The sequence below is a fragment of the Saccostrea echinata genome, unplaced genomic scaffold (assembly GCF_033153115.1).
Source record: "Saccostrea echinata isolate AGI-Se365-2 ecotype Australia unplaced genomic scaffold, CSIRO_AGI_Sech_v1 ptg000003l, whole genome shotgun sequence".
NCBI lineage: Eukaryota > Metazoa > Mollusca > Bivalvia > Ostreida > Ostreidae > Saccostrea > Saccostrea echinata.
Window position 1 is genome coordinate 10436223 of NW_026889752.1, and position 15716 is coordinate 10451938.

At 34.6% G+C, this 15716-nt stretch overlaps 2 protein-coding genes across 2 annotated transcripts in view; one reads left to right on the forward strand and one right to left on the reverse strand.

The window, feature by feature from the left end:
- The window catches only part of LOC133178567 (anoctamin-1-like), a 61842-nt gene that overhangs the window by 27196 nt on the left and 18930 nt on the right, over window positions 1-15716 (forward strand). The gene's annotated exons all lie outside the window — the stretch shown is intronic.
- On the reverse strand, window positions 391-14690 carry LOC133178454 (interferon-induced helicase C domain-containing protein 1-like). The gene is made up of 11 exons (XM_061313151.1): window positions 14468-14690; window positions 12946-13104; window positions 12538-12620; window positions 8149-8406; window positions 7343-7505; window positions 6854-6952; window positions 6324-6532; window positions 6046-6187; window positions 5359-5589; window positions 3960-4127; window positions 391-1040 (listed from the first exon to the last, which is right to left on the reverse strand). Exons 1-11 carry the CDS (start codon window positions 14688-14690, stop codon window positions 406-408), a joined length of 2370 nt encoding a protein of 789 aa, XP_061169135.1. The 3' UTR covers window positions 391-405.

Genomic DNA, 15716 nt, shown 5'->3' on the forward strand with positions numbered 1-15716 from the left:
ATGCAAAAGTGTATTTTTTGTTGTCATTTCTATGTTATAGAATGGTTTATCAAGGTATTTACAATGTAATTGTGTTTATCTAATTTACTGAACAAGTTGATATTCCCCTTTATTGGATGGTAAAAAACCTTAGATATTCATAACCACATTAATTTATAATAAATACATATTATTTATATCATATTGGACTCGTTATCTATTTGATTTTAAAGGAGATGATGCATTCGTGCTTGTTTATGCAAGAATAATATTTTTTTTAAATGAGGTTTTTAGGTACAGAATGAAATATTGAAATACAATTTGTAGAGATTTTCATAATATAATAATATTTTTAACAAATCTACATAAAGCGTTAATGTGCAGCTTTCACTTTGCAAAGACATCACATTTGAGATTATTAGAATTTCACATCTTTTCTTTAGAAATTAAAGCCTTTAGATGCCCCACCAACTCTGTAGGCTTTAGGTCTGGCACAACAAATGGTAAGTCTTTCCACTTTCCAACACTTTCTGGGCGATCCCCGCTTGGGCCATTTTTACTTACTCTGTAGAAATTAAAAGCCTTCTGGGAAAGATAGAGTAGGCGAACTTTCTTGTACAAAAAGACAGTTCCTAAAACTATATTACAACCTTCATGCAACCACTGTGATTGCATAACTGTATCTCCTTTATTAAATGGCTTCTTTGACAATGGTTTTTCTTTAATTCTGTCCCAGATTGAAACATCAAGTGCAGCATAATTGTTTTTCTCAATGCATCTGATGACATCACAATCAATCTCAAAATTCCCACATTTGCATATGAGTCTGAAACAGGATGCATCATCTGTCTTCTCCTTTGTTGAAGATGTTAATATTTTAAGCTCCTCTTCTGCTACCATTTCTTCTTGAATCTCTGCTATTTCTTTCTGGATATTTTCAGATTTTATTTTCTGAACCGCTTTCTCCATGAATTCAATCCTCTTGCTGTTTATATCTTCTCTAAAAATATCTTTAAATTTGGCCAGAATGATTCTTCTTCCTTCTTTTTTCCTGATGCGACCTATAGGGATAAAGATACTTTGAATTTAAAGGGGCTTAGACACAGATTTGAAGTTAATATTTTCTCAAATTTCTATAACAATATCATGACTTATATGTTGTGAGAGCATTTCACTCAGAAATAAAATAAAAAAAATATGTTCAGAAACTTCTTTTATCTGGATATTATTAACAAGAGGCCCATGGGCCACAATGCTCACCTGAGTCAATATGGCCCTGCTGTTCTTTGTCAGCAGATTTCTTCTCCTATATATTCATATATAAAGCTTTGTTTGCCTGTTCTAGGCATACCCTACCCACAGGTGCCATGTCTTGATTGAAACTGAATATAAACCTTCTGAGGATGCTTCTATATTCATATAACTTATCATGGTTTTGTTGTTCTTTAAAACGGAATTCTAAAAGATGTCTGACACCCTACCCGGGGGGGGGGGGGGGGGGGGGGGGGGGGGGGGGGGGGTCATGATTGGAACAACTTGAATGTACACTACCTGAGGATGCTTCCATATTGATATGACTAATCATGGCTTTGTTGTTCTTGAGAAGAAGATTTTTAAAGATATTTCATATATATGTTCTTTTGTAAACTTTCATCCAACATTATGGCCCCACCCTACTACTGGAGGATGCCTTGAACAGACTTGAATCTACAATACTTGGGGATGCTTCCATATCAATATGACTATAATCATTGCTTTCCTTTTCTTGAAAAGATTTTTAAAGATTTTTCCTATATATCCCTATGTAAAACTTTGATCCCCCATTGTTTCCCCACCCTACCCCCAGAGGTCATGATTTGAACAAACTTAGATCTACACTACCTGAGGATGATTCCATATCAACATGACTAATTGTGGCTTTGTTGTTCTTGAGAAGAAGATTTTTAAAGATTTTTTTCTATATATTCCTATGTAAAACTTTGATCCTCCATTGTAGCCCCACCCTACCCCCGGGGGTAATGATTTGAACAAACTTGAATCTACACTACCTGAGGTTAATTCAATATCAATATGACTAATTGTGGCATTGTTGTTCTTGAGAAGAAGATTTTGTTCTAAATATTCCTATGTAAAACTTTGATCCCCCATTTTGGCCCCACCTTAGCCCCAGGGGTCATGGTTTGAACAAACTTGAATATACACTACTTGAGGATGATTCCATATCAATATGACTAATTGTGGCTTTGTTGTTTTTGAGAAAAAAATTTTTAAAGAATTTTCCTATATATTCCTATGTAAAAAACTTTGATCCTCCATTGTGGCCCCACCCTACCCCATGATTTGAACAAACTTGAATCTACACTATGTTATGAAGGCTTCACATAAGTTTCAACTTTTCTGGCCCAATGGTTCTTGAGAAGAAGATTTTTAAAAGATGACACCAAATGTTCACCATTTTTTAATTATCTCCCTTTGGAAGAGGGCGTGGCCCTTTATTTGAACAAACTTGAACCCCCTTCACCCAAGGATGCTTTGTGGCAAGTTTGGTTGAAATTGGCCCAGTGGTATTGGAGAAGAAGTTGAAAATGTGAAAAGTTTACAGACGGACAGACAGACGGACTACAGACAAAATGTGATCAGAAAAGCTCACTTGAGCTTTCAGCTCAGGTGAGCTAAAAACTACAAATATCGGGATGTGTTTGATTGACACAAATCCTTGCACTTTCACGAAAAATCTTTACCCTTGATACTTAAGAAGCTAAGAGTAGAAATTTTGTTGTGTATTAATGAAAAATATTTAAACTACAATCAAGAAAATTCAGAGTAGAAATGTGAGAAAGCAAAACAAATTCACCAGAATTTGCCAGTCCGTGCTCAGTGATGTATGCAGAGTTTAACAAATCGAGCACACCCAGTAAAATGTAAACATTAACAATAACAGAGCTCTTGCCCTGTTTACATAAACAGATGATTGTCGTGATGTAAAGAATTATGTCGTTGTCACTGAATTCTAAGAATATTTATGTAAGTTCAATTTATTTAACTGGTTTTATTATTTTTTTTATAAAAGTAGAATTTTAGAATGTAAACAATGCAATTGTGTCTAGGCCCCTTTAAGAAGCTTTCAAGGTTCATTATTAGTGACCTTGTAATGCGGAAATTCATAAAAAAAATAATTTCAGAAATATGATTATATCTGGATATAAGAAATCTGTAATCTCCTTAAAAAGTACTCAGTACATTGATAAAATAAATCTCATATGGTTGGCATAAATTACTGACAAATTTAAAGCATTTCAACTCGCTGGTATATCTTTCAAATTAACAAATACAGTCAAACCTCATTATTTCGAACTCAGTGGGACCAAGAAAATACTTTGAGATATCCGAGTATTTGAGATATCAGGAGTAAAACACTTTAAAGAGTACTTGGATGGGACTTCAAAATCACTTTGACGTATCCATGGTATTCGAGATATCAGTGTTCGAGATACTGAAGTTCAACTGTACATATAAATGAATTGGATATTTTTTGCAGTCCCCATCATTAAAAACTATTACTATATTGAAAAACATGCTAATGGCAAGTATTTACAATAATGAGTAATTTATTTACAGTGAAAAGAACATACCGGTACTAACTAGGTAAAACTTTTGTTTATTTTTGTTTAATGTCCCTTCGAGAATTTTTCACTTATATTGAAATGCCATCACTTGTCAGTGGAGAGTTGCAAATTTACACCTGTACTCGGCTCTTAGGGCCTTTGAGCAGTGAGTGATCTTTTTTGTGCCAGCACCTACTGCGACATACATTGAAAGACCGGTCTCCACATCCTGCAGAGGGATTTGAACACAGGACGTAAAGATCATATCTTTACTCTGTGTCTGTAGAGCAAATGCTCTAACCACTGTGCCACGCGGTGATAATTACCGGTAGGTAAAACTTGAGGAAAAACTCAAGGACACATAAACTAACATACCCATGGATTGTTTAGATGATATTTCGTTGCCAATGTAGTTGTATTGGATGACTAGATTGCACTGTGGAACATCTAGTCCTTCCTCAGCCACACTGGTAGCCACTATCCCCTGGAGTTCACCTTCTTTGAATTTATCCAGAATGATGAGTTGGTCTGTCTGACTTGTGTCTGAAAAAAGGATGGAAATGGTGTCAAGTTTGAAAAAAAAAATCAAAACATGTTTATCTTGTCAAGTTGACTTGATTATTCCATACATCATCAGTATAAATATATATTTCTTGGATAAGGTTAAAACTGTTGGAACAACTTAATTGGGCCATCAATGAATAGAGCAAACATCTGTTGTTTGTTCAAGATGTTATTGGCCTGGAATACTATAAACCAAGTTTTATTTGAGCGAGAAAAATATCCGCGAGTTTCGCGACTTACTTTAACTCGCAAATAGTAATAGTCGCGAACCATTTATTTTGCTTTGTATTTGTAGAGAATGACTCCTCAATCACGAAAATTAATCGTTGCGGATTTGATTTCAATTTGATAGAATCGCGAATAAAAGAAGATGCGAATAATAGTTTACAGTATTCATTCTGTGAAGAATTATTGCAAGGGTTATGCAATCACTAATTGGCGACCATTGTTGTCATCTTTGTCGCCGCAAGCATTTTTAAAAGTCCACTCCTCTAAAATTACTTGGCATATTTTTTTAAACTTTGTAGCAGTTTAAGATGTGGGGACTTTTCTCTGCAAACTGTCCACTTTTCATTTTGATCCATTCCACAGGAGTTCGCGTACCTATCAATTTAACTGAAATTTTCAGTTTATATAATAAAATACGTAATACCTATAATAATAGGTATTACATATTTTTTTTTATTTACTAAAAAATTTGGTAAAATTGATAGGTATGGGAACTCCTGTGATCCATTCAAAAAAGGTCACTGTTACTATAAATAGAACATTTGGAAAATGCAGTTTTTTGCTTTTTTTATTCAGCCATTAATGCATCTTCACAATCTAAAGGTTTTATGATATGGTTCCTCTAGATAAACAGAGGAACAATATAACAAAATCTTGACATTGATAAGATGATGTTGAAAGAAAATCAACATGACTATTATACGTGCCCCCCCCCCCCCTCCCCCCGGATTTTGCAAAGCTATTAAATTTTTACCTGGTACATAGTGAATAAAGTATAAAAATTGACCTTGGACCTCCCCTAGAAAATGCAGACCCCTGCTGAGTTGATAGGAAGAGTCATAATAAGTAGCTCAGCTTAAGTAGTGAATGAAAGTGGCTCACCTCCCTTTCCAGAAATTTTTTTTCTTTGACTGGACTGGAACCACCCCACCCCCCACCAGCCCCCACCCAAAACAATCCTAGATCTGTGCCTGATACATACCTCTTGTCCCAGTAAAGCTAGCACAGTTGTAAGCTCTCTTGTCTTTCTTCAGTAGATCACTCAGTCTGTTCGCCACTTCTATGGTTTTGACAAATACAATGAACCGTGTGGGTTCACCATCTGCAACTTCCGCCTTCACAAAGTCAGCCATAGTTTGGAGCAGGACTTCAATGTTCTTCCCTGTCTTTGAATGCTCTTTTGCTGCTATGCCTTTCAAATCTTTGTGCAATACTAAAATGACAAGAAATACAGTAAAACCTTGTTTTCTCAAACTAAACTTGGCTGAGAGAAAAATTCAAGATATCCCAGGATTGAAGATATTGAGGTTAATATGTATTCATGAAGAAAAGGTGGTTGAGACTATGAATTTAATTCACTTCAAAACTATACTTATATATTACATGTATTTTATGAAACAGTTAAACTAATTGTCTAATCAAGATGATGTGTAATCCAAAATCTTGTCTAATAAGTGTAAACTTTATGTCAATTGTTTTAGATGTGTCGAATCCAGCCGGTTTCTTTGGAACCAAAGGAGTCCGGATTAAACAAGTTTCACTGTATTTAATTAATATGTCAGTGTTGAATTTAGGCACCAAAGTTCAACTGTACCAACTCACTTGGAAATCCATTTCTAATTTGAATGTTTTGATTTAATATGATCTCAACAAATAAAATATCCCTTACCAGTCATTAAACTTGCAAATTTTCCCTCTATGGTATCTTTTATAGCTTTTTCAGTTTGTCTTTTTTCCATCAGTTTTTCCAAAAACTCTACGGCAATTCCTCCAGTCAAACAATCATTAACATCCAGTAACTCGCTAAAAATCTGTATCCAAACAAATTGATAAAAATACATGTATTACAAACCAAAAGTACATGTGAGAGAAAAGCAGATAAATATTGCAATTACTCAAATTTCTTTATTTCTGAATGTAAGAATTTGAATTCATGTGCGCAGGTACCTTTAAGTATTCCCCTCCAAGCCGTAAAGTCTGAGAAGTCCTTTGTTTTCTTTTTAGTATGGGTGCTGACTTTTCCTGCAGATGGCAGCACCATTGTACATAGGATGGAGAGTTTCTGGTGTTTGTCTCCCCTTTCTTTTTTGGGTCGGGCCTCCTTAACAGTGTTTTCACTATCTCCCTCTCATCCTCATTTTCAACATCTAGTTTGTCTTTTAATAAATTGACTTGTTATTTTAAGAGACATTTATATTATTACAACAATATGAATGTACGTTTCAGTGCATCTATGCATATATTAAACAGTCAAATCCTGCAAACATTGTAAAAATGAGGGGGTGACAGATTGGCAATTTCTTGTTTTAAAAACATTAAATTTTGACAGATTATTAATATTAACACTGCACATTAGTCATTAACAAGAGAAGAGAAAGTTGAGGATTGGAAACTCTAACAATCATTAATTTCGTAAAGATTGCCAAATCGTCCACGTTTAAAGTACCTTAAGTCACATAGAATTTTACAATTTTTACCTCTTTCGTTCTCCAAGATTTTTTCAACTTGTCCCATTGTTTTCTCAACTCTTTTGTGTACTGGGTCAGCTGCAAGATCTTGTTTTAGCTGAATCTTTTCTATTAATGAAAACAAAATGAATTGAAATAGGACCTATCTATGGTACGCCAACATTGGCATCTTTGATGATAGCTTCATAGGAGTGATGAGACATGGTAATGGAAATACATTCAAACTCTCATTTTGATACGTTTTTTCTGAATACATGAATTATATATGCGTGGTCAGACCCTTATTGTTTTTTTTTAAAGGGGGGTCGACCATTCTGCATCAGAAAGGGGAGGAAGCAATTAACCTCCCTTTGAATGACAATTTCCATACAAAATTAACAAAAAAATACTATTCTCAGAAAAAAAGTGAGGGTCGTGCTTGAAAATGAAATACAGAAATTTATTAAAAGATGCTTATGCCTAGAAAGACTTGAGATTTTCAATATATGAAAATCTTACCTGTTTGGACACCCTCTCTACAAAGAAATGGGTCATTTTTATTTTTGACGATAGTGGACAAATGACACACATCCAAATTAGCCATGACCTGTACGATGTGCTTTCTTGCGTTTACAACAGTGTTTGCTTTGTTAGTTCCCAGTGTCGCGGTCAATCCCACAATCTAAGAGAAAAAAATTATTCTGAAAATTATTTAAAACAAGCTAGGTGATTTATCTGTGTGATGTTTTCTAACAAAGCAAGGAAAAAAATCGTCCGCAAAAATTAATTAAATTAATTTGGATCATGCTTTGTCAGTTTCCGTCAAGTAGCGAAAAAAGTTTGTCTTTGCTTGACGGAAAGACCGTAGATGATCAGACTGCCTTTATTCATTCAGAAAAAGTTCACTTTAACAAGATCAGTCCCACTGGACTCTAATGTTGTGTACCATTCGGCAAATCTTTTTCCGATTCCGTACACACACACCCCCAATCCCTCACGGACCCCATTTAGATTCCAAGTGCAGTTACTACGAAAATTAAGAATTCCTTCGTGTAATGTCGCTTTTTAATTGTTATACTGTATAAATCATTAATATTTTGTATAACTGAATATTCCTGCACTATTTTATGTTTGATCTTCTGTCCAGTAAGTTACAAAGGTTTTTTTTTTTCTTTTAGAGAGAACACTATTTTAGCGTCAAAACGATCTTGATTTTGATACATGTATTATACGAAAATTGTTCTCTTGAATAAAAATATAAATTATACATTCAGTACACTGAGTGACACATTTATGCTTGGTTCTGAATGGTTTAATGATAATACCTGAGGAAGTTTCGTCACCCCTCTGCTTTTTTCCATGTGATAGTGTAACATGATTTTATTGTAACTGTAGCCTTTGTACGCATGGTGACATTCGTCAAAGATCATCAGCGTAAATTTGGACAAAATGGCTTCATCTTTCTCCGGACAGATGGTGTTTTCTAAGACGGCGGGGGTTAACACAAATACCTGAAACCCATCTACAAACATGTGGAGTTGTTCGCTCTTCTCGCTTTCACCTGTCACTTTCAGTGTCTTTTCCTGGAATTTGATAAGTTTAATAAAATCAAATTATGTTTATAAATTAAATATATATACAGTTAAACTTCGTTATCTCGAAGTTGACGGGACCGTTGATGAACTTCGAGATATCCGGGGGTTCGACATATCGAGGGTTATAATTCAAATGAACTTCAAATAAACTTAGTGCAGTGAATATACTTAATAGTAAAAACATGTCAAATTCCTTCTTGTTCGAAATTCTGCATACGATTTCTTTAATATACATTTCCATGTATTTAGCAATCAAAAAAAAAAAATTACATCCTCTTTATAATTCACAAAATAAAAGGCTTGTATAATATGCACAGAAGTATAATCCTTCTACCAACGTGGCAAGTCAACCGCTAGCATCGTTTCCCATGTGTACATAACCGGATATCGTCTATGCAATGTAAATTTGAAACCGGTCGCTGTCAGAATAACGAAAACGAAATATACATTTTCTTTTATTGGAAAAACATGTTCACACATGTAAAATCAGTTAAAAGAAAATTATTTTACCATAATAAAATCAAATGCAAAAGAAGAATCATGCAATTTTGTCTAACAACAGTACAACACTGAATCACAGGGCACTAGCACAAGATTTCACTGTGGCACACGCTCACATGTTGGTGTGTACGGACGATTATAAATTCTGCACGCTCATTTAGGGAAAATAAATTCTAATTGCATCAAATTACAGAATTTTGTTTAACTTCGATGTTTATGATTTTCACTTTCATATCCATAAACTTTGTATGCGCGCATATTTCACATAGCATTAAATAGCGTTTATCAAGATAAACATACCCAAGCCACAAAACAATTAAACTTGTCATCCACGCGTGTGCATTAGACTAATACACACAACCTTTGGCTTGCATAATTACAATCACGGTAAGCCATACATACACTTCGTATAATTATCGCGCTATTATCTGTTGATCACAGGAACACAGGTAACCCGAGCGTGACAGACAGGTTAGTGTTATCAATAGAGCATTCAGTTTACCTAACGGACTTGATCATCAGAGCGGAAAATTATCCTGACTTCGAGATAACGCATGTGATTTTAATGAATAGGTACACAATTTTACTTAAGAAATAAACAACAATGTTAAAAAGTTCTCTGGGAAATGAACTTGGTTGGTCACGTGATCAAATCCTGTGAAGCCCGAAGGGCTTCTCAGAAGATTTGATCACGTACCAACCAAGTTCATTTCCCAGAGAACTTTTTAACATTGTTGTTTATTACTTTTATTTACATTTGAGACGTATCTATGCCTAATTATTGCATTTATTGCCCACCATACATGTTTAAAACAAGCGTTGACCTAGAAAACAACAGAACAAAATAATCCGTTTGTTTTGATTGAAATTTTATGAGAAGAGCAAAACTAAGATCACATTGATGATAAATACTAACAATTTTGCTTTAAAATTAGTTTTCTTGAGTTTATTTTAACTTAATATTTGAAAAATAAACGTTTTTTTTTGTAAAACGTTTCGTCACATCCTTCCGCGAGGAGTTAACAGGCCAAGACCACGCTTCAAATTCTCAGTGTTTAGACGTTCGGGTTTATGTTAAAAATGCAGTTATTGAAAGTGGATTTGGTGAGGATTTCCGTCAGTCTTGATGAACTAACTGTCGATTGTGACTGTATATCAACAGAAGTCTGCGTGGATGATAGTTCAGCGAGAGGAACAAGCGGGTTGGACAGAGCTCTCTGAGGATTTTCGGGTTGAGCATGTTGAAGAGCAAGTTGGCGGTTAGGTAAGGAAACATTGATGTTTTGGTTGATGTAGTCAGGATTAGACACTGTAGATAAGACAGAGCTAGCCATTCTCTTCTGTTGTACTGACATATCTCTGTTGTACGTTTTTAGGGACGCTTCGCACCTGTGTCCAGACATAAACATTATCTGACGAGATTCAAAGCCGGCTTCATTCATGGCACTGATGGCGGTCGCACGTAAACAGTGAGGTGTATATGTGTTTTGACATTTAGCAGACTTGCAGATGTCCCTCATGAAGCCACTAAAGGACTGTTTTTGTAGTGCTTTGGCAGAATACCAAATGTCACATGCAGTAGGGCAGGACAGTGCATCCTTCAGACAGATATTGAAGAGATTTGTAGCTCCTTTATCAGTTTTAGACATCAGGAGACGCAACAGTTTGACAGGACAAGAAGGTGAGTCAGGTATAGCATAAAGACGTTTGTCAGCTGGAGCTTCGTCGGTATTAAGTCCGCCTTGGAAATTCTTCTGTTGTGTCTCGTGGCGCAGGACAACATATTCTTTCCCATCCTCATCATGGAGAAATTTAAAAGAATCCATACGAAGCTGATGATGAAATTCAAGCCCACGAGAGACAAATTGAAGAGAAAGATTAAACCAAACGCACTGCCTTAGTACAATAGGAGAAAATTGGGCTGCTTTGAAGTAGGAAGATATTTTAATGAGGTCATCCTTGTTTATCACTTCCTTATGGTTAGTTGGCCTGGAGGCTCCACTCCTTGTCATGAACTTAAGCATACCATCAAGCGTGTGATTTGCAGATTTAAACTCTTTATCATGGACAATGTCAAATGATCTTCCAATGTTCTGCAAGTGACGGTTGATGGCAGATCGAAGATTTTTTAATGTGTTTTTGTGATAAGTTTCAAACTGTACAGATGTTAAATTTTCTTGCCGCTTAACAGATTCTTTAGGTTTGGCTTCACAGTAGAATTTTCTTAACCGATCAGCTAGCTCCTCAACCGTAATATTTTCAAAATCCAGTGGTTCTTTATAAACCTCAATGTGCCAATCTGTAATTATTAATTTTTAGATTCTATTAAAATCAAAATTGGGAAGGGAATTAACTGGCAGCATTATATTGATAACAGGAATATTTGTACTTTTTCACTATAGGCCTACTGTCAAAAAATATAATTTTTACCTTGAAATAGCTTTATCGCCCACTTAGTGTTCTTTTTTGTTGACTTTGATTGCCGAGCATCTTCAAATTCCTGTAAATCAGCTGCAGAACATGATTTGAACCGCTTATTTTGAGTAGGAACTGTCAAAATTTTACACTCTGCTGGGGTCTCGGGTTCAGGTAAACAAGTAAGCGCGGGTTTTTTCAAGTTTTCATTCATTTCCTCGAGATCTGGGATGGAGGAAACAGACTCTAGGCTTGTTAAATCTAAATTATCCATAATTTCTGTATCAAAAAGTTGAAAAAGCTCTTCAACTATCTCTTGGCCACCCATATCAAATTCTCCAAACTCAGCCATGATTTTACATGTATAGGTAGAAGCAGACGAGTACTTTAAACATTATGAATAATGCAATCTTTCTGTTAATTTCATAGTTTTTATTCAAGAAAAGTAACTTTTTGTGTAAATATGTCTGTAAATATAAGGATCAGTATGTTATTAACTTCTGTATTTTGTTTTTAAGTCTGTGACCTACTTTTACATGTTTACATGTGGAAAGTAGTCCTATTGCATGTAGATACATGTATTATTGCGCCATGTGATTTGGTCACAAATTGACCTCTGACCCCCAAATAAAGTTTATACAGAATTGAACATATCAGCTTTTAGTATGTTCATATAAAAGAAAAATACCACAAATGTAAATAATTCGAGATAACCGGGGTATTCGACGTTACCGTGTTCGATATAGAGGGGTTTATTTTAATCATTTATAAAGCAAATTTCGTCGGGACCGCGGCCTTACTTCGACATATCCGGGGTATTCAAGATATCCATGTTCGAGATTTCGAAGTTTAGCTGTATTGCCTAGCAAATAAATAAAAATTATATTGATCTCTAACTTTGAAAAATAGGGATGATGGAATTTAACTACGGAAATTGAAGGAAAAATTGATTAGATTTACATGTATTTCCTTTTTATGAAGATGAAAATCAATAATAGTAATTAAATCTCTTCTCTTTAAATTAAATATTTATAGTGATTTCTGAAAGATGTACGATTAATTTAGTTTCATATCATTAATAATATCCACTGAGTTATAGACACACGTTAAATTTTTTCTGCAGTTAAAAATATTGACAAAAAATTGCAAAATTCACAGTAATTTATCAGAGCTGATTTTTCTCTTGTATAGGACTGTCCTTACCTCTAAGTGAGGCAACAGTTCCCTCAGAGCCAGATAATGTTGATTCACGAGGGGTACAGTTGGAGCCATTATGACTACTTTACCTATAAAGAAAAACCGTATAAATGGAATTTCACGAGACGCAAATTTAGCGATATTTTCCTCAAAAATCTGTAGTTTATTTTAGCGAGAAGGAATTTTAGCGATTTTGTGATGCCTTGAAAGGTAACAGTAACCAGCTGAAATGTGGGAATAAATTGTTAGCCATGTTTAATTTTAGCGATCTCAACACCCTCGCTAAAAATGCCAAAATTGAATCCCCGCTAAAATTTCTGCTTATACGGTAGTTTTAGATTTTAAAAACTATGTGTCTTTTAGGGGACAGAAGAACAGTGCTTTATACTGTGCAGATATATTTGAAAGTCTTACCATGAGGATGCTTTTCTAGATGGTGTTTGATGATAGCAAATGCTACACGTGTTTTGCCCGTGCCTGTCCCGGAGCAAATGATAGTATTCTCCCCCTGTTTAGCCGTCTCTGCTAGCTCCTCTTGATAGGGACGAAGATTTAATCCTCGAGGTTTTAGGGCTAAATTTTTTTTTAAAGTATTAAAATTCATTGAAGGCAAAATCAAAATAGAACAGAATGCTAATTTAAGTGGATTTAATTTGGTTTTTGGCTTGAAATGAAAACGAAATTAAAAAAAAAAATCATTGCATTGCCAATAGAAACCAATAGTATACATGCTAAAGTAAGTACTACATGTATATAGTTTGTTTTTTTCTACTTTTGTTTTACTTACTAGAATAAAGTAAATAATATCGGTATGTTAACATCTTCTCTACCCAAGGGTTTCTGATCAAAAATCTATACTCTTGACTTCGGATCGGAAACCACAAGCACTTTTTCTGTAATCATTTTTTTAACCCATAATATAATAACAACATATTAAAATACTATGGGTAAAAAAGATTACAGAAACAAGGGTCTGTGACATTTATCATTGAATAATAATAATTGTGCGACTTCAAGCATCAGTTATGTTTAACTTTTGTATTAATTGAACTAATGACTGACAGGAAGATTGCAAAGGGGAAAAAAATAATTAATTAATAATATAAAAAAAAAAAAACACTAGGAAAAATCCATTCGTCTGTGTGTTTTCAAATGTGACACAGTTTGTTTATTTTATTGTTTTTTTTTTTTAATAAAACAAGGAAGTTGCGAAGCTCATGTTACATTATCTTCTATTCAGTTCTGTTCAAAGTCTTGTTTTGCAATAAAATTGTCAAAGTTATCGGCCAATTTAGAAGAGCTACCCCCCCCCCCCAGTTCGTATGCATTTTCTGTCACGTTTTTTCCCATTACAAGCACAGAAAAACTTGGCGCATCTCCGTTATAACGATTTTGAAATCTAAAGAGATAGGTAATAGAAAATATACCGCTGCATTTTATGCCAGATTTTCAAAATCGTGCAAAACCACAAGTTTTAAATGGCTTTGCAAGACCAAGACCAAGGGGGGGGGGGGACCCACCCTTTCCCAATTTAACATTTAATCGCAAATTAGACATCCTTAACACTATCTATAAAACCAATCCAACATATTCTCTTTTTTTTCGTTGAAAACTACGAAAAAGTAAACAACAAAGAGCTTCATGGGTGTTAAATCTAAATTTATCCCATAGTTTGGCGCGGGGGGGGGGGTCCAAGTCTGCCCCACTCTCATCTACCAGGCAATTCTAGACCCCCCCCCCCACTTGTATATGTTTTTATCAAAAATAAAGGATGATAAACAACCGATAGCATATAGTTATATATATTGATATACATTCTTCATTGATTAATAAAACCCGGATATTAAACCCAAGATATATATACGATGGATAATTTTAAAGTAACACACTCTATACAGGTAAACAATAAACGAAATCATTATGAGGTTAAACATACCTCCTTGTTTCTCTTCTGTTTCTTCCTCATCGCTATCAGACAACAGTAATTTATCTAACTTATCCAATTCCTCTCCTAACAAGTCATCGTCCTCCTCATCAGCATCATCATCATCTTTCTTCCTCTTGACGGACGTCTTCTCTGTCTCTGAAGAAGATAACAAATCCTCTTCATTGTCCACTTCCATTTCATCGATATCTGCGTCCGAATCCTTTCTCTCCATCTTTAGATTTGACATTTCTTGGCGTACCTAACAACTGTATAAAATAATCATACAAATTTTCCGTGTGGTTTTCTAATAATGAACTAAAAATAGTTTAACGCAAAATTAAAACGAAAGTGCATATATCCCGTATATAGATTTCTGGAAACATACTTGATATGTGGGCGGGTTTGTGTGCAACTGTCAGCATTTAAAGCACCCACTTTGTTAAGTCCATTGTAAGTACGAAATTACACATAAAGCCGAAGCGCGCAAAATTAATTTCTTTTTATTGAGTTTTTCTTTACTATGCGGACAAAATGGAACTGTATGTAGCTGTGTATTAAGATACTATAGTATAGTAACTTTTCATTCTGTAATTATTGTACATATGTTACATTAAAAGTTTAAATTTTATCTAAATTTTTAATTCACGAGCTTAACATATACATGTGAGTGTATATGAACCCTCTTTGATCTTGCATTTAAAAATATGTAAATTTATGCCTGAGGTATCTGAAATTTATACTTTTGTAGCAAGATTAAGCCATGCATGAATCGAACTAATGGGAAAATGGGACGTAGTTTCACTTTAATTCGCTAGAAAACGAATTTTGAATTCTAAGAATTTTGTGCAAGAAAACAGACTATAAGAGTACATTCGGCAAACCTCGGCTGATTCCGTCACCTACGAATCGGCCGAGGTGTGCCGAGTGTATAAGAGTAGAGGTAACGCTGATGTAATATATAGATATTCAAGCGTATACTTTATTTTACATTTTGATAAACTTTATCAAAGTTTTGATTGAAGTGCAGTTTAACTAATTCTGGAGAGTCTATAGGGTTGTTCAACTGCCTCCAAATTTGTAGTTTTAATAAAGAGTAAAGTAACAAAAAATAAAAACTTAATTTTGACCCCTTGGGAAACACGAACCCCTCGCAAGTTGATAATTAGTAAGAGGGGTAATAAATGTGAATGCTTGTCCATGAAAAATCTTTAATTTATCGTCCTGCAATATAGGTTTTTCGCCACAGGCACTTGTTTCT